We start from the raw sequence: 23,769 nt of genomic DNA, 5'->3' as shown, positions 1-23,769 counted from the left end.
GCCAGTGAATGCCTCCACACATTAAGCTGTGCCCTATTAATGCGGGAGGACTGCATGAGCTTGGAAAACACGTCATTGTGAGTGCATTTTTTCACCTTCTTATCTGTGATAACCTCAGGGATGGTGATAAGGGGAGCGTAGAAACATTCTACGCTCTATGATTCTGGGGTCTCTGCTGCCTGTGCTGCTGAGTTCGCCACGCTGACCAAACAGGAAATGAAATTCAAAAGTTCCCAGGGCTTTTCCTGTGTACCTGGCTAGTGCATCGGAGTTCAAAGTGCTGTCCAGAGCGGTCACAATGGAGCACTCTGGGATAGCTCCCGGAGGCCAATACCATCGATTTGTGTCCACACTACCCCAAATTCGACACAGCAAGGTCGATTTTAGCGCTACTACCCTCGTTGGGGAGGAGTACAGAAGTCGATTTTAAGAGCCTTTTAGGTCGACAGAACGGGGTTGGTTGTGTGGACGCAGTCATTTTTAAATCGATCTAAGGCGGCTAAATTTGACCTAACCCCGTAGTGTAGACTAGGCGTAAGTGCTTTGCTGAATTGGGGCCTTGGTACCTAGAAAGTAAGTACCTTCGCAAACTGCAAATCAGGGCAAGATGATATTTCAAAGAGTATGCAGTTTGGAGGAAAAATGAATTTCATAAACAAGGTACCAAGAAATGCAAGATGCACTGATTTTAATTTATAAACAGTTAGTGATGTGTGCGCTTCAGAAGATGCTAGAGCACATATGTAATTAAATAATTACTCCCAGAGATATTGGAATTTGGCTACTATGAACTCTTCAGATTTCATCCCTGAATTTACACATGGTTATAAACCACTAGAATGTTAAGAGTGAAATGTAGTAGGCAGGAAAAATACGAATGGATCATTCAGATGCTGTTGAATATCACAATCAGAGAACAGATGCAAAAAAATCATTGAGATGATAAACCCACAAATTGCCCTCTTTATACCTGTCAGAGTCAGATATGTAATTAATTCAATTCCTATATAAAAACACGATCTTGCTGGAGACCTGCCTACTCACTGAGGTACTCTCCAGAGTCAAGATGAAGAATATTGGCTGGGAACAGTGCAAGAGAAGCTTAAACTAATAATGTTCCACTAAAGATTTACAAAGGACTTTGATCTATAGGGACATCAGACCAGCACATTTCACCAACACCAAAGGCACGAAAGGAACACGAATTTTAAAGGAAAACACTCTGCTTGCCCTGCACTCGAGCTCTGATCTGAGCTCAGTAGCCCTGATTCTCCACAGAGAGGTCTAGCAGCCCTTCAGGGGCTCACAGCCCCATTCTTCAATGTGTTATATTAACACTTCTCCATGTGGGAGTGTTTATTATCTGCTGTTAACCATAAAGACAATTGACCAATTTCTACCTTGGAGTTACATCTGTTTAGCTGGCACAGTTACCCTAAGGAATCCAGCTGGCTGGCTGGGAATGGTGCAGAATTTGTCAAAGGAAAATGAAGTCTTAGGACACTTTGGAATACACACACACACTCATTTTTTATCCTCTCTCTGGACTGTGTATTTTCTAAATGAGACTGTAGGTACAATGAAAAATCCATTTCCAACAATGTCAAGCATGGACTGGTCGCAGGATTTATAGCCATCTATATTATCTGAGAGTCTTATGGAAGAATCTCACCATTTTCACTTGGTGTTCCCCAGAAGATCACTCGCCAAGGCACTACAGCTCATCTTATCCATCCTGCCAGGAGTCAAATCCATGTTTGTAGCTTGTCAACACTTTAATGGCACCTTCCCATATTTTGGCTATTTGTGCTGTAGAGGGAAAGGGATTGTCATCTTTCAGTTCCCTTTTTGACACTGAACAGCTTTGGGGATCAGGTTTGTAGTGAAATCAGGAGTATCATATGGTACTAAATAAGAAAGGAAAGGCAATACCAATGCCAGCCATAAATGTATACCGTCGTAGTAGCCTTGTAAAGAATAATGAACTGGGATATCATCTAGAACACTGAAACTTAACAAAACATCAAGGTAAGAAAAATGCACATGGTGGGAAGGAAAATGTGAAGAGCAATACCACTTTCCAACTGCCTCTTGAAATCCTTCTCTAGACTATATTTTATTCAGATACCAGAATCAGTTAACAGGAGCCTCAGAAACAGGAAAACAAGTTCCTAGGAGTAGGAACAATCAGCAACTAAAAATAAAAAATATCCACTAAAGATCTTAAACCAAAATGTTTAGGCCAGGTTTGAAGGGGTTCCCCCCCCCCCCCGCACATTGTGTTTCCAAGTTTTCTGTATAACACAAGTGCTTCACACCATCACAAAACATTCTAGGCTAACAGCCCACTCAATCTGACCTGAAAGTAGGTTGCCTGAATCTTTGCTGCTGGCAATTTTCAAAACAATGATTATAACCCAGACTCCTAGCAGGGTAACTACATTTTTCACATCACTCTGAACTTTCCTGTTTTAGGACTCAATCCAAAGGCTAGCAAAGTCAATGGAAAGATTCCCATAGAGTTCTCTGGGCTTTGAATCAGGCTTTTAGAGAATTTCCTTTCTAATAAGCAGCACAGCTGCTTACATTTCATACTAGCTGGGCTTGGAGAACTGTGGCTTTTAAGTTGATTGGTGGGACAGATGAACCCTTTGTCATCAGCATCAGGGGATATCTGATTTGGCACCTCTTGGCAGAAGGACACAAGGTATTTCTTGTTTCATGGGGCTTCACTGATTTTGGTAGAAATCAAATCTCTTGTTTGAAATGAGCACTCAATTCTCGTTCTTCTGCTTAGCATCCCCCACCACCAATAAAATTCAAATTCTAAAGAAACTACAGGTTTGTTTGTTTGTTTGCAGGTGTATCTAATCTCTCATTTTCTAATCCCTACATTTTATCATGACATAACAACAACAACATTTAGATAGCACCTTGCATTGGCAAATTGCTGTGCAAACGTTAACAGGAACACTTGGGCCATAACTCTTGCGAAACTGCTAGGGAAGACAAGTCCCTACTGTAAATTCCTTGGTACATGGCTGTGCCTTTCTCTGTCTATAAAGCACTATGCAGACATCTGGTGCTGAAGCAAAGAAACAAAAGAATCACTAAACGATGGTGGGTGTTTTTAGTTAAATACATAGATCGGTTCCTTTGGTGTTTAGCTGAATAATACAGCCACATGAGGGTGTGAGCGCCTAGGCTGGGTCGACTCTAAGTGCATACGTAATGTTATATTAGAAGCAAGAACTCTAATACAACCAGTGTTAAAATCACCTCCAGCCTGTGTATATTGCACATACAGTGAGCTCCATTTTGGATTTTCTTGTCTCTATTTAAAAAAACAAAAACAAAAGAACATCTCATGGTGGCTTGCATTTCAACCCAATTCCTTTTGGTTGGAGAGAGTATGTATCAGACAGTCCAACTGGCAGTCTCTTCCTCCTGCCTTGATTCCAGCACCTCCTTCAGAATGATGTGATTCGGATGCCTCCCTGTCTTCTCTTCTTTACCTGCCTGAGAAGGTTACTTCTGCATACCCATCTCCCGGCAACCTGGAATTGAGCTATTCACTTTACGGGGGGGAGGCAGGACCTGGTTACTGTCGGATTTCTCCTGGGTTGACTGTAGGATTGATTTTGCAAACTAATGATACCTAGCTGTTATGCAGAGCATGCAATCCACAGATCTCAAAGCACTTTACCAAGGAAGGGGAGTATGTTTAGCACAGGCGGGGAAACTGAGGCATGACGCAGCAAAGCGACTTGCCTAAATAACCCATTCAAAAAAAGTCAATGTAATTTAAGCAGCGAGATGCCATATTGATGGGCTTTATAGGAGAAGGTAGCCAGAAAGCGAGACAGGCAGGCAGCCTGGCAATCAGTATATAGAATATCAGGGTTGGAAGGGACCTCCGGAGATCATCTAGTCCACCCCCCTGCTCAAAGCATAGCCTCCCTCAGTCCTTGCTCAAGGCACTCACCGTGCCCTTAGGGCTGCAACCTGCTCGGCTGGGTTTGCTGGTGCGGTATCCACACCGGCTGCTCAGCCGCGCGCTGCAGATCGCCAGGGCCCACCCAGGGCGGGGAGCCCATTGTTTTGTGAACGAGAGCAGGCACCTCCCCCCATTGCCTGCTGCTGCCTCTGATTGGCCGGGCAGCGCCGCACGTGTGGCCAGCTGAGGGGCAGCGGGCGGTAGGCACCATGTGAGAGTGCAACAGGCTGGTCCCCTACCCCTCCAGCCTGCTGCTGCGGGCCAACAGGGCTCGGAGGGGGGATCCCTGGGATGCAACCAGCCTCTCGCAAAGTAGCGGGGCCAGCGGAGAGCCGCTCCTCCGGGCCAGGAGCTGCTGTGGTGGCTGCGAGACCGCTCGCTGCAGCAGGTGGGTAAAGAAGCGAAGTTAAATAGGTAGCAAAGGGAGAACGAACGCTGTTCTGCTGCGCTTGGCTCAGTGTAGCAGCTCTGTGAATTTAGCTTCTTGTGGAGGCAAGCGGCATGGTTATCACACACTTTAAAAAAAATGGACAGAGTTTGTGTGCGCCAGTAGCTTGCAATCTCTGAGGGGTTTGTGTGTGGCTCGACTGCACTAGTTACCTGGGGGTGTTGGCATGCATTTCACTCTATTGTAACTGTGTGTGTGCATGAGAGAGAGAGACTAGACTGCAAAAAATATCCAGGGTTTTGTGTGTGAGAGAGAGAGAGAGAGAGAGAGTCACTAGATTGCAATACTTCCCTGGGTGTGACTTTTCTATGCTCTCTGAAGAGACCCGTTGAATAGAAAGCGTTTTATACAACACATCACCGATCGCTCAGATCAGGGTGTGAAGCTGGAATGTACTTCTTTGCAGATCCCTAAATAAATTCCTAACTGGAAACAGAGAGAAATCCCGGAGACACTGCTGCAATTGTTGGAGAATCTCTGTTGCTGCCCTTTTTTTTTTTAATTGGAGACACTTTTGTGACAGTACTTACAGAAATTGCCTTTTAAAGCTGACGTAATAATTCTTGGGGATTTCTGTACAAAATCAAGCAAATGTGAGTGGAGGGCAGAATGAGAAATAAAGACAAGGTAATTTGTTCTCCATTAGATTTTGCCTGTAATCTGTGCATAATTGGTACTTTTAATATCTGATTTTATTAAATAATTTATTTGCTTTTACCCTGGGTTGACAAAGCAATGGAGGAACAGTTTCAGTAATACTTATATATTCAGAATGGGATTTAACTGTCAGGTTGTGACTGTGAAGATGCTTGTTAAACAGAAAAGATGTTTTTAAACAGTTAGACATATGTTCAAAAGAGATGGTGATGCCTCATAAAAGAAACATGTAAAATGTATCTGAAGCTGTCTACTTCAGTTTTCCTCCAGATAATATATAAATCTATCGAATGTACAAAAATCTGCTTGCTAAGCAAGCTCTGTTCACACACAAAAACAGAATGTTTCAGTTATGACAAGAGCACAATCTAGATTTAGCTTAAACACACACAAATAGGAATTTCCATCCCAGATCAGACCTGTAGACCATCTGATCCAATATCCTGTCTCCAACAGTGGCCAGTACTGGTTACTTCAAATGACACTGGAAGAAACTCTGTAATGGCCCGTTTAGGTAGGTTGGAAAATCCCACCCTACCTAAATGACTTAGACACCCAAGTGCTACTGGCTCAGTGGGGCTCATGTGCCTTGGACACTTTTAAAAATTCCACTTTTATAGAATAACCTGTCCTCAGGGGAAGTTTCCTCCTAACCTCCACCACTTTCAGGAGGTCTGTCAGACGTATGACTGGCAGACCAGATCTGGCCCCATAGTGTATGTATGCGGCCCACATGACCTAGCCACATTCTCCAGAAACTCAGCTTTCATGTTTAAAAAAAAAGTAATTATCTTTTATGGTTGCAAAGAATACCTTCCAAATGTTAAACCAGTGTAAACTGACAGTGTCTGCTTGAGTCTGCAGAGAGCCTGATAAGATAGCTCTGAGGGGTGTGAACCAACCCACTCCCCATTCATCTAAGTTGACACATCAGCTACAAAGCCCATTCATGGTACTTCAACATCAGCATTAACCATTCCATGGCAGATCATTCTAGCAGACAGAACAGAAAAAGAGGGTGGGGCGGGGGGGGGGGACTAAAGCGCTAGAAGAGCTGGGAATTGCTGCAGGAACGGAAATGCAAAGGAAGGAGTCACGGAGACTCTCAAAGATGGGAAGAGGGGAAGAAAGAGAAAGAAAGGAGGATGGAAAGGTCAGACCTAGTGGTGGCCTAAAGGGGAGCAGAATGATGCTGAATAGGACAACAAGGAATTGATTAAATTAAAGTTACTACAGGGTTCATATCCTTTCCACACTCTTTGTAAAATCCTTACTTAATGTAAATTTGGGTATTCTCATTATCGATATGGACACCCAGTCCTTTTAGAATCCTGCTAAGCTCTTGGCTTCAAAGATATCTTGTAACACGAGTTTCATGGGCTAATTGTGCCTTTTTAAAAAAACAAAAACAAAAAAAACACACTCCTTTTTTGCTTGACTTCTGCTGCCTTTCAGTTTCATTGAATGTGCCCTGGCTCTCGTGTCATGCAAAAGCAAAACACCATCACAGTCAAAGGCTAACCACCCCCCCAGTATTATTTCGGTGTTCAGAAAATCAGAATTTTTTCCCCCTGTTTTATTACTCCTGCTGTACTTTAGCAGCTAAAAGCTCTTGGATTTCCCCTATAGTCCATCTTTCTCTCTTGTGAACAATTTAATGGGTAGAAGAGTGCATTCAATGAGCTGTTTTCAAGATTCATGCTTCCTTCAGTCTCTTGGATACTTTCTTCCAAGACCTGTATTTTTATCCACTTGTTTTTATAGATCACCCTTAACACTGTCCCAAAAGACTTTCCAGAAACTCAGGCAGACACGAAGGAAAAAGATATTCAGACATGCAGGGAAAGCCATGCCCCCTTTCCAGCCAGCATTGCCCACTTTGGTCACTGTTCTGTATCCTTACAGAGCCCCTACACTACATATTATACGCATGTATTGCCTTGTTGTATCCTTTCTCTCCATCCAGTCTTGGCTTCCTTTCTTCCATCATGTTCCCTCACATGCTAGAGGGTCTTCCTCTTCTCATCTGCCTTGCACCCTCATGTTCTTCTTTCATATCGAATGCACTTCTTCCAGCAGTCCTTTAATTCATCAGTAATTCTCACAACCCACCTTCCCTCTGCTGTTATCCTGTGTCTTATCTAGCTTAAAGCATGTGTTTTTCAAGGCAGGGAACATCTCCTGTTATGGCCCCAATGCTGCATGGAGTTCTGTGTAGGTACCATAGGGAACTCACCATTAGTGGTGCCTCCTCCTGGCTATCCTGGGGATGAGCTCTGGCCAGGTATTGAGCCCTTCTCTGGTGGTGTCTCTCCTGGCATATCCTCACTCTAGGAACCGCAACCTCCTCTTCATGATTCCCGGGGATAGTGTATGGTGACCCAGCTGAAGGGGAACAAACTGTCCCAGGCAATCTGCTGTCCCCTGCCTGGTTGGTGCCACATTCCCAGTGTCTGGTAGGGAAACCCAGGCCTGTTCTCTACTCCAGGTTCCAGCTCAGGGGCCTTCTGGTCAGCAGCCAAGGTCTGCATTCCTATTCCTTGCTGCTATTCCCCAGAGCCTTCACCTACCTTCATGGCTTCCCCTCTCTCTGAGTTTGCCAGCCTCCCTCCACTCAGCAAGTGACTGCATCCTACTTCCCAGTAGCCTCCTTCTGTTGCTAGCTAACTGGCTTTATATAGGCCCCACCTGTGGAGTTAATTGGCCTCCCTGGCCACCTTAACCCCTTCCAGTCCTGCGTGGGGTGTATACTACATCACAGTAGGCATGGGGCAGAGCTCCTTGCAGCATTTGGGTGCATAGTTGTAGAGCAGCAAGCAAATATAAGGTGCTATCACAGAGATTTTTATTACTGATAAACAGTTCTGGGAGGTGGGGAGGAGGGTAAGTCAGTGCCCTGTGCTTATGCTGCATTGAAAGGATAGTGTATACAATGGGCAAGAAATATCATCCTCTGGGAACAACTTGGGTATTGGGGTATCCCCAGCACTGGCAGACAGCAGTAGAAATACAAGACTGTGGGTTTGGTCAGTTTGGTGAAAGGGTCAGAAACACCAGCCAATAAATTCCCCTCCCTCGACCCAGCTAGGGGCAACATTTATTGGAAACAAAAGGGAGGCAAAGCTTTAGAATTCTTGCTTTCCACAGGCGTTTATTGATTGTATTTGAGATTTACAGCCTCTGTGTGGGATCACATTTCTCCTTAACATTTTTTACTGAGTTTAGTGGGTGGTGAAAGATGCCAGATTGGCAGGCCTGACCCAGTCACCTGCTTATCCTCTTAGCAGAGATAGCACAATGTAAACTTCCCCCACAAACTGCTCTCACACGGTGCTTCATGGTTGAAATAGAAGGACCTCCTGGAAGGGAGAATTATCTATAGAGACTGGCCCTTTGAATTCACTAAACTCACCACCCATTATACCTGCATGTCTAACTTGGTATATTGTGGCTGGGGCACTGGATCATTCAGTGAGTGTACAAATTGCTCACTCTACTGCCTCTTACTAAATCACCTGAAAAAAATAGAGGGCTATAGTGAGTGAGTGTGTGTGTGTGTGTGTGTGTGTGTGAGAGAATGTTTCCCCACTTAACCTTTGAGCAGCTTCAAACAGCTACTATGTTTTAAAAAAGAAAAATCAACCTGCCAAAGTGTTTCCTTCTTTGCAGGTTACCCTGGCACAACAGTGACAATAGTTAGGTGACATGTTTAAAGTACGCGGCCTTGGTCTTTGTCCCAGTAGAAAGCCAGAAATCTCTCTTGTCCAACAGTTTAAGGCTAAGCCCCAGAAGCTTGTGAGGTATACAATCCTTAAAAGTGTGTGATTCAAAGCTATTTTAGGAATTTTTCAAAGGTTTCCTTTCCCTCTGAGGCCTGTTGAGTTGCACTTACAATAGTGAAGGCATCTGGTTTCACAGGCAGAGGGATATGCAAAATAACATTGGTGCAACTTTTAAGTAGCATGTGTGATGTGTCATTCCATATTCTTTATGAAAATATGTTTATGATATGAATGACATAACTGAGATGTACTTTATGCAAGATGGGTCATGTGAGATATCATTGGAAAGGTTATGGTTTACTGAATACAATTATCCTATTTGTATGCATGTGCCATTTCTGTATCTGAAATTAGGAATATTGACGATGTATCTGTATTTCAACTATGCTACTGTGGGTGACACCCACTGCCAACGCTTCAGGTACAACAATGGAAAAGCCAAACAGTGCTGATGGCCCATCAACAAGGACACTTAGTCTTCCTGTGAACCTGTGGGTCAGCCTGTGAAGAATGGCTACAGGGGCCCTACAGAGTCAGGTGGTCTTGTCACCTGATACTAAAAAATTACCTGGGACTTCTTGTAACTTTCCACTGTAAGGGAAGTGGGGTCAAACTAGGAAAGAAAGCACTCCTGCCTTATGCAAATCCTATTTAAGGGGGGGGAGTGAGGTAATCCAAGGTTGTTAGTTCTCCCTTGCTACACCACCCAAGATGACTGCTGGAAACAACTAAGACTGAACAGGGGAATAGAATTGGGTCCAGGCTGGAAGAGTGTCTGGCCTGTGAAGAAGATTATTAGAACCACATTTAGGGTGAGAACGTACATGTAACTAATTTCTTTAGTGTATTAAGCTTAGTTTGCATGCTCTGTTTCATTTTCTTAGTAATCTGCCTTGTTCTGTCTGCTACCTCCTTAACTACTTAAAATACACCTGTTATATTTAAAAAAATTATTTCTGGGTTTATAATATAACCCAGTTTATGTAATTTCAAATGGGGTGAGGGGAGAGAGAAGTTGTGTACACCCTCCTCCACATTGAGGGGAGAGGGGAATTTCATATAATTTCATTTCATATAATTTGGGGTTTGTACTCCAAGGGAAGTGGACGTCTGAGTGCTGGAGCAAGTCCCTTAAGCTGAGTCTTCCCAGAGCAGATCTGCAGCTGGGTGTGGCCCTGCCTGTGGGTGTGTTAGAGGAGGTTTGAAGAGCCTGGCTCAGCTAGACAGGTTAAAGGGACCCATGCTGGCAGAACAGGTAGACTCAGTGATATCTCAGTGCATCAGGTGACTTCCCAAGGGGTCCAACCCGTCACAGCATGTAACACTTGTTGCTCTCTAATGTGTACATATAGCATATACATAATACATGATGGTGTGATATAGTTAAGTAATTCCTGCTAACAACATCTTTATGCCATACCTCCCCTGTTAGTCAGTAGCATCCAAAAATCTGTATTGCTTTCTACTAATTGCAGGTCAGTTGCCAGAAATATCTGGATGTACGCTGAGAGGGGGGCTCAGAAGGTATTAGGAATTACGATTTTGTGTCCAGGCCTCTAGCTGAAAAGATCATTTACCATCAAAAATGAAAGAGAGGAAGCAGAATTCACAGCAATTGTGTGGAAGAGAAAATAGCCTATAATGTTCTTCTGATATAATTCACAGGTTCTGAATACCCTCCGGACAATTATCATGGTTAGATGAAGATAACAGCTATTTGTGCACTTAAGGACAGTCTTGGAAATAGCTGTGCATTTCATTTCAACAGAAAAGAGTAAGGTGGTCAGAAATAAAGAATGAGGATGAACACAACAGTATCTCAGAAGGGCGAAAGAACCATAAGTACAGCTGAGAACAAGAAGAGAAGCTGAAGTGGGAGTAGGACAGTGCCAAATGCTGTCCAAGATTAGCGTTGAGCCGAGAGTTTGTTACAGGTTTGTTTCATGGAATCAGGGATTTTTTTCCACCCTGTCTTAGTGGCTAATGCAATTTTTACCACACGAAAGAGTTATGAGAGCCTGCAGTTCCTCACAATTCCTTTCCACACTGCACATCAGAGTTAAACAAGACCCTACTGCCTTTCTGATTGCACAGGACAATTTATTGTGACTTTTAGCCGCTCTCTAATTTTACATTTTAAAGGCCGGCTTTACTCATGCTAGTCTCATAGAAAAGCAGTGTTGTCAAAGTCAAGCAAACAATCACTAACCACACTTCCTGGAGCTGCAACTTAAACTATGTCTGCCCTTAGCTTAACCCCGTTGGAAACCACAATGACTCGCCCCCTACATCAGTCGCTTCCCTACTTTCCCCAGGTCACAGGAGTTCTGGAGGAGTTTGACCATAGCTCTTCCTTGGCCAACCGCATGTCAATCTACCAGGCAGCCAACAGGACAGCCTTCAACTGGACAGACAGCAGGATTGTTGAGTGGGAGAAGTTTGCTGAGCTGGCCAAGTATGAACCAGAGTCCCAGAAGCCCACAGTGAAAGCTCTTCTAATCGTGGCATACTCAGTTATCATCATCATATCCCTGTTTGGCAACATGCTGGTCTGCCATGTGGTGATCAAGAACAAGAGGACGCACTCAGCCACCAGTCTCTTCATTGTCAACCTGGCAGTGTCCGATATTATGATCACTCTGCTCAACACTCCTTTCACTCTGGTAAGTGCCACAAGCCGTGCTACTATGCCTGCCAAAAACGGAGCCAGACATGGGCTTGGCCATCCAGCACCGTGCTTCATCTGGTGGCTGCACTCACTCGGTGCATGCTTCTGGGGCTAAGAATTGAGCTGGGCACATTCGTGGCCCATAGACAGCAGCTCTTCCAGGGAAGTAAAAGAGGGGTCTTTCCCCCCCCTCACTCCAACTTAGTCTTTCCAAATCCAAAATTAGTTCCAACAACATCACCTCCTAGTCCCTGCCATTGAACCACTAGAGTGCAACAGGGCTTGTATAGACTCCTCCATGGGAATTATTTTCTATGTATTCACAAGTGGGGGTGTGATTTACAGGCTCAACCCTTTAGAAGGCTCTAAACTAGTTGTGAAGCTCCTAGAAGTTACTGTTTAGCAAAATGTCTGGAATTTCAGTCTTAACCTTTACAAAAAGGCTAAGATTTTGTCAGGGATATTTTTAGTAAAAGTCATTGACAGCTCACAAGCAATAAAGAAAAATTCACGGAAGCCGTGGCCTGTCTGTGACTTTTACTAAAAATATCGGTGTCAAAATGTGGTTCTGCGGGGCGGCTAGGAGCTCCCACGGGTTGGGTTTTGGAGATCCAGGGTCCCCCACCACCAATCGCTGAAACATGCAGGGGCCCCCACAGACTGCAGCAGCTGGGCGCTGCTCTTGGGGCCCGTGGCACGCGGGAGCCCAGGGGTTCCCCCCTCACCTCCGAGCTTGGGGGCTCCCACTGCCTGATGCAGCCAGGAGCTCAGGGGTTCCCCTGCCGCAGCTGGAAGCTGGGAGGTTCCCACTCTGTGGCCGGGAACAGTGGGGTACCCCTACCACTTGTGGTGGCTTGGAGCTCCAGGGGCCACCAGAGTCAGTGGGGGTACCCCTTCGGCTCCCGGCCCCTGCAGCTCCCGACCACCGCAGGCTGAAGTTACAGAGGTCGCTGGAAGTCATGGATTCCATGACTTCCATGACCTCCGTGTCTAAGTCGTAGCCTTATTTATAAACAATTACCAAGGAGTTTCAATGTCTAAAGTTGACATAGTTTTCTTGGGCTTCAAAGGAAACCTGCCCCAAGTGACAGAGGGCACCATAAGGCTATGTATATTCTTGAGCTCTCCAGATGCAGTCTCAAGAGCGCCTCTGTTTGTTTTGGCTCAGGTACATGAACCACCGTGCCCTGCTGATGGTTTTGCTGGTTTGTTACATTCCCTGCAGGTTCGGTTTGTGAACAGCACGTGGGCCTTTGGAAAGGCCATGTGTCATATCAGCCGCTTCGTGCAATACTGCTCTCTTCATGTCTCCACACTCACCCTGACAGCCATAGCTCTGGACCGACATCAGGTACAGAATCCCCAGACTGGTGTAAGATTCCTTTGGCACAGGTGCTCCAAACCACAGTGTCCCCTATCTAACCATGGGTAAGCAAAGGGGAGTCCAGAACTGAAATAAAATGGGGTGTCACAAGAGGGGGTGTCACATAGTCAGAGCTGAGAGGGGAGTTTACATAGCATCTGCCTATGTTACTCTGGCCTACAGCCATTGGTGTCAGCCTGTCACTTTTGTGAGCACTACCGTCATTACAAAATATAGAGAGAAAAACTAGAAATGTGTAAACAATGTCCCTTCCCTGTAGAAAACTTGATCTTCAGACCCTGAAATTCTGCACAAATAATGTCAAAAAATAAAGAGCTCAGTTCACCTTGTGTGAAAATGCAAATTACCCAAGCTGGGTGTGCTCTGTTGGCCCAGTTACCGTGTGAGGCATTTCTTAATTTGATTTATTTAGAATAAACATCCTTTCAAGTGGAGATAATCTTACACAATTGTCACACTCAATCATGGTTTAAGGTATGACGTAATTTCAAAACAAACCAGAGAAAATTGACTTGAAGGTACTCGTTGGTACCAGCTGTAGAGTTCTACGTTTCAATTTTCTCTAGATCACTCTAATTTGTTAGGCAGTTCTCTAAGTATTCAGTTATTTTTCTTAAAAGCATTGGAACATGTGAAGAGAAGTATCAGTCACTGAAGGGACTTTTCTTTCCCAGTGAGATGACAGTCATTGTGAAGTCTCCATTGTAGGTTATTCTGAACCCGCTAAAGCAAAGGATGTCGCTCACAAGAGGAATGCTGAGCATTTCTGTTATCTGGCTGATGGCAACCTGCTTCTCCCTGCCCCATGCAATCTATCAGAAGCTTTTCCAGTACAACTACCGGTAAGTTGCTCCTCTGCCCCCATGGCACTTTACACAGTCATTTACAAGAATCGCTTCCCGCACTACTGAAATGTAGTTCTACTTCAGGTGGGAAGCTGGGCTGACATTAAGCAGGATAGTTTAGCCCAAGAAGTGACAATCACTGCATCCAGCTGACAATGCACGGGGAGTTTTATATAGACAGAATGGCCCAGATTCTAAAAAGGCATTTAGGCACCTAACTATCATGGATTTTAATGGTTGTTAGGTACCTAAATATCTTTGTGATTACCCAAAATGGAGTTTGGTCAACACAGCTGGTCCACTGTGAAACTTGGGGCCTTTGGAACTTTAGTGAGCACAAGTGCTCAGGGCCTTGGTTTTCTATCATCCCTAAAAGACTTAGAGCTACTGTGTGGTTTCTCTCAGCACTAGATTCACTGCTGGAGGGCTGTTTTAGCTAGACGGCAACTGTTTTCCCCATTCGCTTTTTTGTTCATAAACAGGACACCCCTGCCATCCAACAAACCCTATATTTTTGTGAGGGAAGGTGAAGGAGGCAGGAATCAAACTATCAAAAACACAGCACACATGTCTGGTACTTATATAGGCAAGGTTTTATATGTCTAAGCCATGCATGGAGCTATCTAGCGTCACTGCGTTACACAATAAAGACTTCCCTCTTTGATCAACAGGAGAGCGAACCTCAGCAAACTGAGCCACTCCTTTACTCAGTGAGCGAGATCATCTCCCTTCAGCATCTTTGGTTTTATTTGTTTGATAAATCTAAACAAGAGGAGCCTCACTGAACACGTTAGGCACCTCTGACAAACACTTAAACACAATACATCAAAATAGAAGCGGCAGCCTCATAACACATGGCGGTGCTTTTTAAGGCAGTCTGGTGATTCTGCAGGACAATAAAACCTTTCTTGTTAATGCCCCTTTGCTTTGGTTATTTTGCTGTAAAGCGGAGGTGAAGAGTGCGGTTTGCTTGGCAAATGTGAAGGGGATCAAGTGAAACTTCCCATTCAGAGGAAGATTCACAAAGTTCCACAAGAAGGTGAAGATTCTAAGGTGGAGTTTGGCATAGCAAAATCCATAAATGTTTCCCTTCTTGCTCCATGGGGGGAGGGGAGGGAGAGTCCAAAGATATCTTGAAATTGGATGCAAGATAGCTAGTTATCTAGTCTGCCATGCGGAAGCTCAGACCCAGCAGTTGTCTCTTCTTAGATAAGCCTTAAACTACTTCTTCTCCCTTTATATGAGATTTCTTCCGACCCCAGTGCCCACAAAGTAGCATGGATCAGTACCAGGAAAAGGCATGTAAATCAAACTCAGGGTGTTACCTGCAACTGAGCCAACACACATGGGCAGAAGCTTTTGAGGACTTGATGTCGGGATCCTAAAGCCACAAAACATTGTATCATGGGGGCAGGATGGGGTGATGGATCCAGGGATCATTGTGCTCTGGGGCAGGGCCAAGATCTTAGGTACTACCTTAGTCCACTATTGACAGCAAGTTTGTGGCGCCAGCTAATGAGACTCTCTTTTCTTAACCAGTAAAGAAAGGTTTCTTCGGGATGGATGCAGCCATGTATGATGCATCAAAACAAACCGGGTTTATTTTTTCCCCATGTTCTCATTCAATACTGCTGGTCAGTAAATATCCAGGAGAACCCCACTGGAGCAAGACAGGATAGATAGTATCACAGCGAGCAGTATTGTCTGCTTGAGATTTCAGTCCCAATGAGAAGAATGGGGAGGCTAAAATAATCAACATTTGAAAGATTTTCATCTTGCTTACAGAGCCCTCCGACTTATCTGTGCAAAAACCACACAAGATAGCCTTGGCGTTCTTCCTTGGCTCACAGCTACTTCCCTCCTATGAATGGACAGCAAGAGAGAGAGGACACAATGCTGTTACATCAAAATTATTGCATTAAGAATGTTGTCTAGAAAACCTTTAATACAAGAGCCCATTTGTTTTCCCTTGCCTTGCCTCCTAATTTCTCACTCCCTTTTGGGGAGGGAGGAATTCATATTCAAGATGATATGTAGAATTAACACGTAAACAAATTGTCTCGGCCCGCCAGCAGCTTTTCCTGGTGGATCACGGGCCAAAGGTTGCCGATCCCTGCCTTAGGAAATACGTTGAGGTAAGAGGAATGCAAATTCTTCCCCTCTGAAGCCAACCTTTTGAAAATATGCCCTGGGGAGGGAGAGATCCTTTGTATACTTACTACCTGCCTCCGGAAACTCCAGTTCTAAGACTTCTGAACTGTATAAAAAGGGAACTGAATGTGTTATGAGTGGACACGTCGTGTGCTGAAGCTCTGATGAACTTGTAACAACAAGGATGCCCCCAGGGTGGGGTATTAAAAGATGCACTTTCCAGAGCCCAAGAGAAAGTTAGGACAAACTCTAGTAAGCTTATTAGGTCCTTTTATTGGTTTTAAAATGTTTTCTCTGTAATGCTTTGTACTGTAAGAATAAAGTAGGCTTGCTTAGAAAGAACTGTGTGGTAACTTATGTCTGTAGCAATTACAGTGTTATCCATCTCTGAAGAGAAAGCAAGCAGGTGTCCTAAGGCAACCTGTCCATGCTGGGAATGACAGAGTGAAGGCAATGGAACTGTCCAGCCTGTGAAAACACCAGTCAGAAGGGAGAGAGACACTTGTTTCCACTGAAGAGAGACAACACCTGGGGAGCTGGAAGCAGAGAGTGGATGCCCTGGCAGGACCACTGAGGGGGAATCCAAGTGCAGTCATAGGCACTGACTCTGTGGGTGCTCCGGGGCTGGAGCACCCATGGGGAAAAATGGTGGGTGCTGAGCACCCACTGGCAGCCCCCCATCAGCACCTCCCCCTCCCCCCAGCACCTTCTGCCCACTGGCGGGCCCTGCCAATCAGCGCCTCCTGCTCCCTCCCAGTGCCTCTCACCTACCACAATCAGCGGTTTCACAGCATGCAGGAGGCTCGGGGCGGGGGGAGGAGTGAGAACGTGACATGCTCAGGGGAGGGAGGGGCAGGAATAGGTGGGTGGGGCAGGGCTAGGCAGGGGTGGGGCCTTGGGGGGAAGGATGGAGTGGGGGACAGGGCCTGGGGCAGAGCCGGCTGTTGAGTACCCCCCGCACATTGGAAAGTCGGTGCCTGTGAGTGCAATTGCCCTAAACTGTGACAGTCCTTTGTGGCCTTAAATTCTCTGTCTCAAAGTCTGCTTTCTCCATTTGCATCTACTTCCTTATTATCAAAAGTTTCCAAGTCCTAAAAATTCAAAATCCTTCTAGTTACACACCTGACATTTGTCAGCTCCCCCTAGGCTTGTAGTCATCCCACATTCACAGCAGTCAGTTCTGGAAGGTCTTCTATTAATGGCATAATAGTCAGTGCAGGAGGTTGACAACAGGATATTAAAGATATTAATCAAACTGTGGAGAATAAAGTTGTCTGACAGGGATTAAGAAGTCTTCAGTGACTGCAGCTGAGTACAGACAGTGGTAGAAAGAAGATGGGCAGAGAGAGACAAAGCAGAAGGGGAGAGAGACAGAAAAAGATGGGTTTAAAACACCCCCAGGATATAAATGAGTGGATCACCACCTCCCTTAATAGTTCATCAATTCCAGCTACACGTACTTATTTTTGGTCTATGGAACGTTCAGTCCCTTCTGGTGGGGGGCACTGAGAAATTGTTTAACTTATATTAATAGATAGTTGCCTATCATACAGGGTTAGGTTAACAGGCAACACCTGTGAGTTTGGGGAAGCATGGGGAGTCATTAGGTGGAGCCCACAGCTTGGGATATTACAGAGACACACTCCTACCTTCTGTTTGTCCCTTTGGGGTTTGTGTGGGGAAGGTGAGTAGGAGGGTTGTGTAGCATTCCTAAGAATTGTCTGATGGGGCTTTGTCCTTGCTTCTCTTGTCGACATCCTGCAGGGAACTCTCTTTTCTTTGCAGTTACTTGCTTTATGCTAGCCTTTGTTATCTTGTTTATAAAAAATGGGTCCTAAGAGTTTCTCTTTGCCTTATTGAGGGGACGTGAGGACCCATCTCATGCCATGACAAACAAAACTGCCCATTTCTTAGCAACGGCTTCCAAGAGAAGATTTCCGTTTTCGTTAATAGGCCTTTCTTGTTTAGAATAATGCAACACTTCAGGACCGCGCCCCCCGACCCAAAAAAAAAAAAAAAACCACGTCATTCACTCTTGACAATGGGAACGTGGACCTCAATACAAGGGAGAGTGCATCATGGTGACAAAAAAGCCCATTAGGATACAAGGACCTGATTTAGTCTAACACTTTTCTGAAATGCTGCTCTCCTTGGCCAGGATAAGAACCTAACAGAATCAGATACCCAATATCTGCCACTTTGTGCGAACACTGGAATGATTGTACTGGAACTGCCCTCCCTTTGTATCATAATTCAACAGACTAATGGCCCATCCAACAGTGGCCAATGCTGGATGCTTCAGAGGAAAGTATAAATGTCCTACTGTGCCAGTACTATGCTGTGATACCAGCTAGTAATCAGTTTACACCATAGATCACCATGATCACTTTTATCTTAGTGTAAAAGTAGATATTATGAATATTATTATTGTGCATAATACTAATTTACACATGTATGATACATATACGAACCTGTATTTTAATTAATATGGCCCATGGGCCATATTAATTCTTGGCGTAGCCCCATTAACTGCTCTGCATCATTTACTTCTTCTGTAAAATGGTGATAATCGTGTTTATCCAGCTTTGCCAAACACTTTGAAAGTGATGGGGAAAGAGGCCTATAGAAGTGCAACATATTCATAAACAGAATTACAATACAGGGATAGTTATATTCATTTAACACAGAGGGGTGATGAGGGTTTGATTAATATCTGCAAAGTGCTTGGAGATCATTGGTTGGAAAGCCTTAGAGAAGTAGCATTTTCTTACTTTTCTTCAGCTCTGCCCAAACATACCACAATCAAAGTTGTACAGCACTCCCCTTCATGTGTGCATGCATACACACTATTTTTACACTTCTGCATACTGCATATTCAGTTTCATAATCTGTCCTCCATGATTAGCCTTTCCCACCCCCCAATTTATTATTTACAGCATCTGTAAGTGCAAGATGCTTGACAGACAAGTCATGTTTTCTGTCCCAAGTGGCACATACATACAAACAACAGAGGGGGATATGGAGAAGAAGTGTCACAAATACAAGACTAGGGGTAGTCAAGAATGCATACAAACATCTTGCAGTTACAATGTTACAGTATCTATAAGTAGTCACATCTGTAATTTATTTGTTTTTCTAGTGAGGGGAGGGGTGTTGGAAGTGGGGTGACATGAGGTGGGAAGGTACTTCTTCCCCTTTGAAGGATATTAGTTCCTATGAACCAGGTACTGCCATCCTTCCATCTGGTAGTACTTTACCATGGGAGTAGTCAGATTGATTGTAATGGGGCTGCTTGCATATTAGGGTATGGTTCAGTGTACACAAGGATAGAAGATTTGGGTCCTATGGAAGCCGTGGTGGCAATACTAGTTCTGTGATGTCCACAAGTGCAGCATAAAGGCGATTTATATTGTGGCCTGAAAGTCCCGCACTGGTTTGAGGAAATGCAGGAATTTTCATGAAGGTTTTTGTGGCCACATACTATATAAATACTTTTTTTTTGGTTTGAAAGGGAAGCTACTGTCCGGAGTTTGTGTCTTCCTGATTTTCCTGAGCCTGCAGAGCTGGTGTGGAAATACTTGGACCTTTCCACCTTCCTCCTCCTCTACCTCTTGCCCCTTTTGATCATCACCATCACCTACACAAGCCTGGCCAAGAAGCTGTGGCTGCGCAATGCCATTGGGGACATCACCAAGCAGCAATACATCATTCACCACAAGAACAAGAAGAAGAGCATCAAGATGCTGGTGTTGGTTGTGGTGGTCTTTGCTGTCTGCTGGTTCCCACTCAACTGTTATGTAGTGCTCATCTCCAGCCTTGGCATCAAGACCAAAAACTCCATCTACTTTGCTCTGCACTGGTTTGCCATGAGCAGCACTTGCTATAACCCCTTCATCTACTGCTGGCTGAACGAGAGCTTCCGCTCAGAGCTCAAGTCCTTACTCAGCATGTGCCAGAAGGTGCCTCAAACACAGGACAACGTGTTGCCCACTGTGATCATGGCCTATCGAGAGGCATGGATCGAGCAAGCCAGGTACAAGCAGAGGCCTTCCTCACAGAGCATTCGCTCCACCACAAATGTGCAGACAGTCAACACAGATTTGTGAGTTGGAGAGTCAAGGTGAGTTCAAAAGGTTTGGTGGCAAAGGGCTTTATTTATGATGCATCATTCATGTCAATAGGTTGAGAGGGGAGTTTTAGTAGAGGAGCGAAGTATGCCAGGAAATGAGAGATCATGGATATTGTTGATCCAGAGGCATAATGTGAAAAGGGAGATGTGATGGGCTATGCCAGGCCTTCACTGCCCCCTGCTGTGGGTATCACTGGCCTGGCAAACCCCTTTCTAGATAAGCCACTCAGGCTCAGATACTAAGAAGACTTGATCCTCCAGTGGCTTGAAGGGTCAGGCAATGGCCAATCAGGAGCCACCAGGTGAGTTACGGAGGCTTTCCTGCTTTGTTTAAGGGAGAGTGTGGAGTGAAATGGGGACAAAAGAGGAGCTCCTTAGTCTGACTCAAGACTAAACTTGCTCAGTTTTTTCATTCTGTCCTTTTTTATCATTTGTATTGCTCTCCTCTGGACTCTTCAGTATGTTCACATCTTTCCTAAAAGTGTGGCTCCCAGAATTGGACACAGTACTCCAGCTGAGGCCCTCACCAGGACTGAGTAGAGTGGGATAACTACCTCCTGTGTCTTATATACAATACTCCTGGTTACGCCCCCCCAGAATATTAGCCTTTTTCACAACTACATTGCATTGACTCATATTCCATTTGGATCCATTATAACCCCCAGGTCCTTTGCAGCAGTATCACTTCCTAGCCAGTTACTCCCCATTCCTATTTGAAGCAGAATGGTGTTCAGCTCACTACCACTGACAGATGCCTCCTCAAGCCAGGGGTGACGGATTCTTCCTAAAAGTGGAGGGACCACGAAGCCCTGCCTCCTCTTTCCCTGATGTCTCGCCCCCACGGCCAAGCCAGAGGCCAGAACCAGGGCAGGGAGCTCGGGCCTCTCTACCTGCCTAGAGTGGGGGGGCCCACGAGCAGCCCCCAGTCCAGGTTCCCATTCCCCGGGCCTCCTGCCTAGGGCAGGTGGAGGGTTTGCAGCTCCCCTCAGCTGCACGCATGGCTCTTACCCCACTCTGGTTTCCGGCCTGGCCTGGGGGTGCAGACTTGGGGGCCAATGAGCCACAGCTGAGCCATGATAAGAGCCATGCAGGCAACTGTGGGGAGCTGTAGACCCTCCAACTGCCATGGGATTTTCACTCCCAACTCTTGTGGAAAGTGCATAGGTAGTCTCATAACTGCAAATAGTTAAACGGAATCCAGCAATAAGCTCTGGTGTCAACCTTTTAAGAAAGATGTTGAAATAATAGAAAGAAGAAAATGCAGAGAAGAGCCACAAAAATAATTTGAGGGCAGGAAAAAATGCTTTTCTGTGTGATTCAAGGAGTTCAATCTCTTTACTTTGACAAAAAGAAGAAGAGATGAGCTGATCAGTGTATGAGTACCTTCAGGGGAAGAAACATACTAGGTATTAAAAGGTTCTCTAAAGAAATGCAAGAGAAGGCCAATGGGTAGACGTTAAAGCCAGTTCTACTCAAATTAAAAATAAGGCACAAATATTTAATAGAGAGGGTGATTAATTCTTGGAACAAACTACCAAAGGATGTGGAGATTCTCCGTCTCTTGAAGTCTTCACATCATGTCTGGATGCCTTTTGGGAGCTATGCTTCAGTCAAACGCAAGTTATTGGTCTCAATAATGGATGAATTTCTATGGCCTGTCCTATGCAAGAAGTCAGACTAGATGATCTAATGGCCCTTTCTGGCCTTCACATCTATGAATCCAGCTAACTCTCCCAGTACAACGTTGGCTCTGTATATCTAACAAGAGTAAAAGCAGACAGAACTGATTTTGGCAGCAATGTTAGCAGTGAGCAGGTCCATGGACTGTGGGTCATTATTACATAGCAACTTTTCAGAGTGGAACTGCACTTTAATATTAGGTCCTAGTCTGATTTGTTATCGTTTGGGATTTTTTATAACATTAAATTGAGTGAATGGATTTACATCAGCACTTAAGCTAGAGGTCATGAATGTTTTCTCAGGACTGTAGCATTTATTAACTTAACAGTTATAGGACTCTGTAGCGTTATTGAATGTTACATCATAGTCTCAGTTAAACAACCGAGTTTACAGGAGCACAGCAAGAGTAAGGATTTTATTTTTTCCTTGAAAAGATTAATCTGACTATGCTGAAGCAACCATTAGATAGAGGGAGCTGCAGAGGGAGGAAAGGAGAGGGAGAGTCAGGGTGACAGAGTCAGGAAAGAAGACAAAGATTTAAGAGCATTCAAAAAGAAGGAACATTTTTTTGCCTGTCTGACACCTAGAGGCAGCATGGTTCAGCAGACAGGTCACTGCATCGTGATTCAGGAGACTTAATTTCTATTTCCAGTTCCGCTCGTTGGACAGGCAAGGGACTTCCCCTCTTTATGACTCTGTCTGTCTTGTCTATTTAGACTCCAAGCTCTTTGGGCAGGGACTGTCCCTTGCTATTCATTTATACAGTGCCTTTGTCAATGGGGCCCAGATCTCGATTGGGACCTCGAGGCACTACCATAGTCTATCTAAGTAGCAATAATAAATACAGACATTTTTCTCAGGGCGTGTCTACACCTACCTCCGGAGCGATCGATCCAGCAGGGGTCGATTTATCGTGTCTAGTGAAGACGCGATAAATCAACTGCCGAGCGCTCTCCCTTCGACTCCAGTACTCCATCGGAGCGAGAGGCGCAGGCGCAGTCAATGGGGGAGTGTCAGCAGTCGACTTACCGCAGTGTCTTCACTGCAGTAAGTAGATCTAAGTACGTCATTCATGTAGCTGAAGTTGCGTAACTTAGATCGATCCCCCCCAGTGTAGACCAGGCCTCAGTGTACGCAGGGATGAAGGGTAATTTTTTTTATTTGGTGCTGCATACAAATACTTACTGCCTAATGCAGATAAACCCTGCCCAAGGCAATTAAGATCTGTTCCCGAGTCCCTTGGCTCAGAGGAATACATTGTTCTCAGAGAGATATTCTTTTCTTATGTGAACGTCAGTGAAATAAGAATTATTCCAAGAAATACTAAACATTTCAAACTACATTAAGGACTCATTTAGCAGACAACAGAGCAGGAAGACAGGCTGCAGTAAATTAAGTGTCTCACAGCACGAAACTTAGGTTAGCAAATACCAATTCACTTCTGTTAACTACTGAGAATAGGTTTTTGAAGTTTTTATTCAAGGAGGGCGTGCATTAAACTGAAGACTTTCTCTGGCAAACATCCCATTTTACCTAGTATCAATAAGGCAATAATGGGGGAATTATATTGTACCAGGCCAAAAAGTCCAAATCAGTCTGAACTACAGCATCCTCCATGGACACAGCCTTAGCCAGTAATGTATTGTAACCACAGGAGGAGGTAGTATGGTCCAGTGGATAGACAGGGTACATCCCTGGAAGTCAGATGACCTGAGTTTTAATTCAAGCTCTGCCATTGCCCCGTTGCTTGACTTTGGAACTGGAATGTGATAGAGAGCAAACCCCGCAATAAACCAGAGAAATAACAACCTCTAATAAACGAGCTTTAAATTTTTAGCAGCATCAGAGTTGAGCTCATGGCTTGAAAATGTATGGTGGGTCACATGCACCCAGTGAGGATATCAGAAATATTTTTTAAAGGCAATTCTTTTTGGAAGGAGAAGTCTCCCCCTTTAGATTGGGAAAGGGTATGGGACAGAATGAAATATACTGCTAGAAGAGAGGGACAATGCTAACCAAAGACAGATA

General features: G+C 44.8%; 1 protein-coding gene across 3 annotated transcripts in view; it reads left to right on the top strand.

Annotated features, from left to right (window-relative positions):
* Nucleotides 1-4,193: 4,193 nt before the first annotated feature.
* LOC311525916 (G-protein coupled receptor 83-like) overlaps nucleotides 4,194-23,769 on the top strand; it is a 28,909-nt gene continuing 9,333 nt past the window's right edge. The window contains exons 1-6 of one of the 3 annotated variants that reach the window (XM_084638403.1): nucleotides 4,194-4,385; nucleotides 10,550-10,818; nucleotides 11,200-11,547; nucleotides 12,778-12,903; nucleotides 13,645-13,778; nucleotides 19,444-20,052. In XM_084638403.1, the coding sequence (XP_084494529.1) occupies nucleotides 11,251-11,547; nucleotides 12,778-12,903; nucleotides 13,645-13,778; nucleotides 19,444-20,038 (1,152 nt within the window). In that variant the 5' untranslated portion in view covers nucleotides 4,194-4,385; nucleotides 10,550-10,818; nucleotides 11,200-11,250 and the 3' untranslated portion in view covers nucleotides 20,039-20,052. Of the gene's footprint in view, nucleotides 4,386-10,549; nucleotides 11,548-12,777; nucleotides 12,904-13,644; nucleotides 13,779-19,443; nucleotides 20,053-23,769 lie in introns of all 3 variants that reach the window. The other 2 variants (XM_084638404.1, XM_084638402.1) reach the window with 2 other exon arrangements.

Source organism: Lepidochelys olivacea (assembly GCF_965140295.1).
Source record: "Lepidochelys olivacea isolate rLepOli2 genome assembly, chromosome: 9".
Taxonomy (NCBI): Eukaryota; Metazoa; Chordata; order Testudines; family Cheloniidae; genus Lepidochelys; species Lepidochelys olivacea.
Note: the sequence above shows the minus strand (reverse complement) of the source record. Positions and strands in the feature narration are given on the sequence as shown.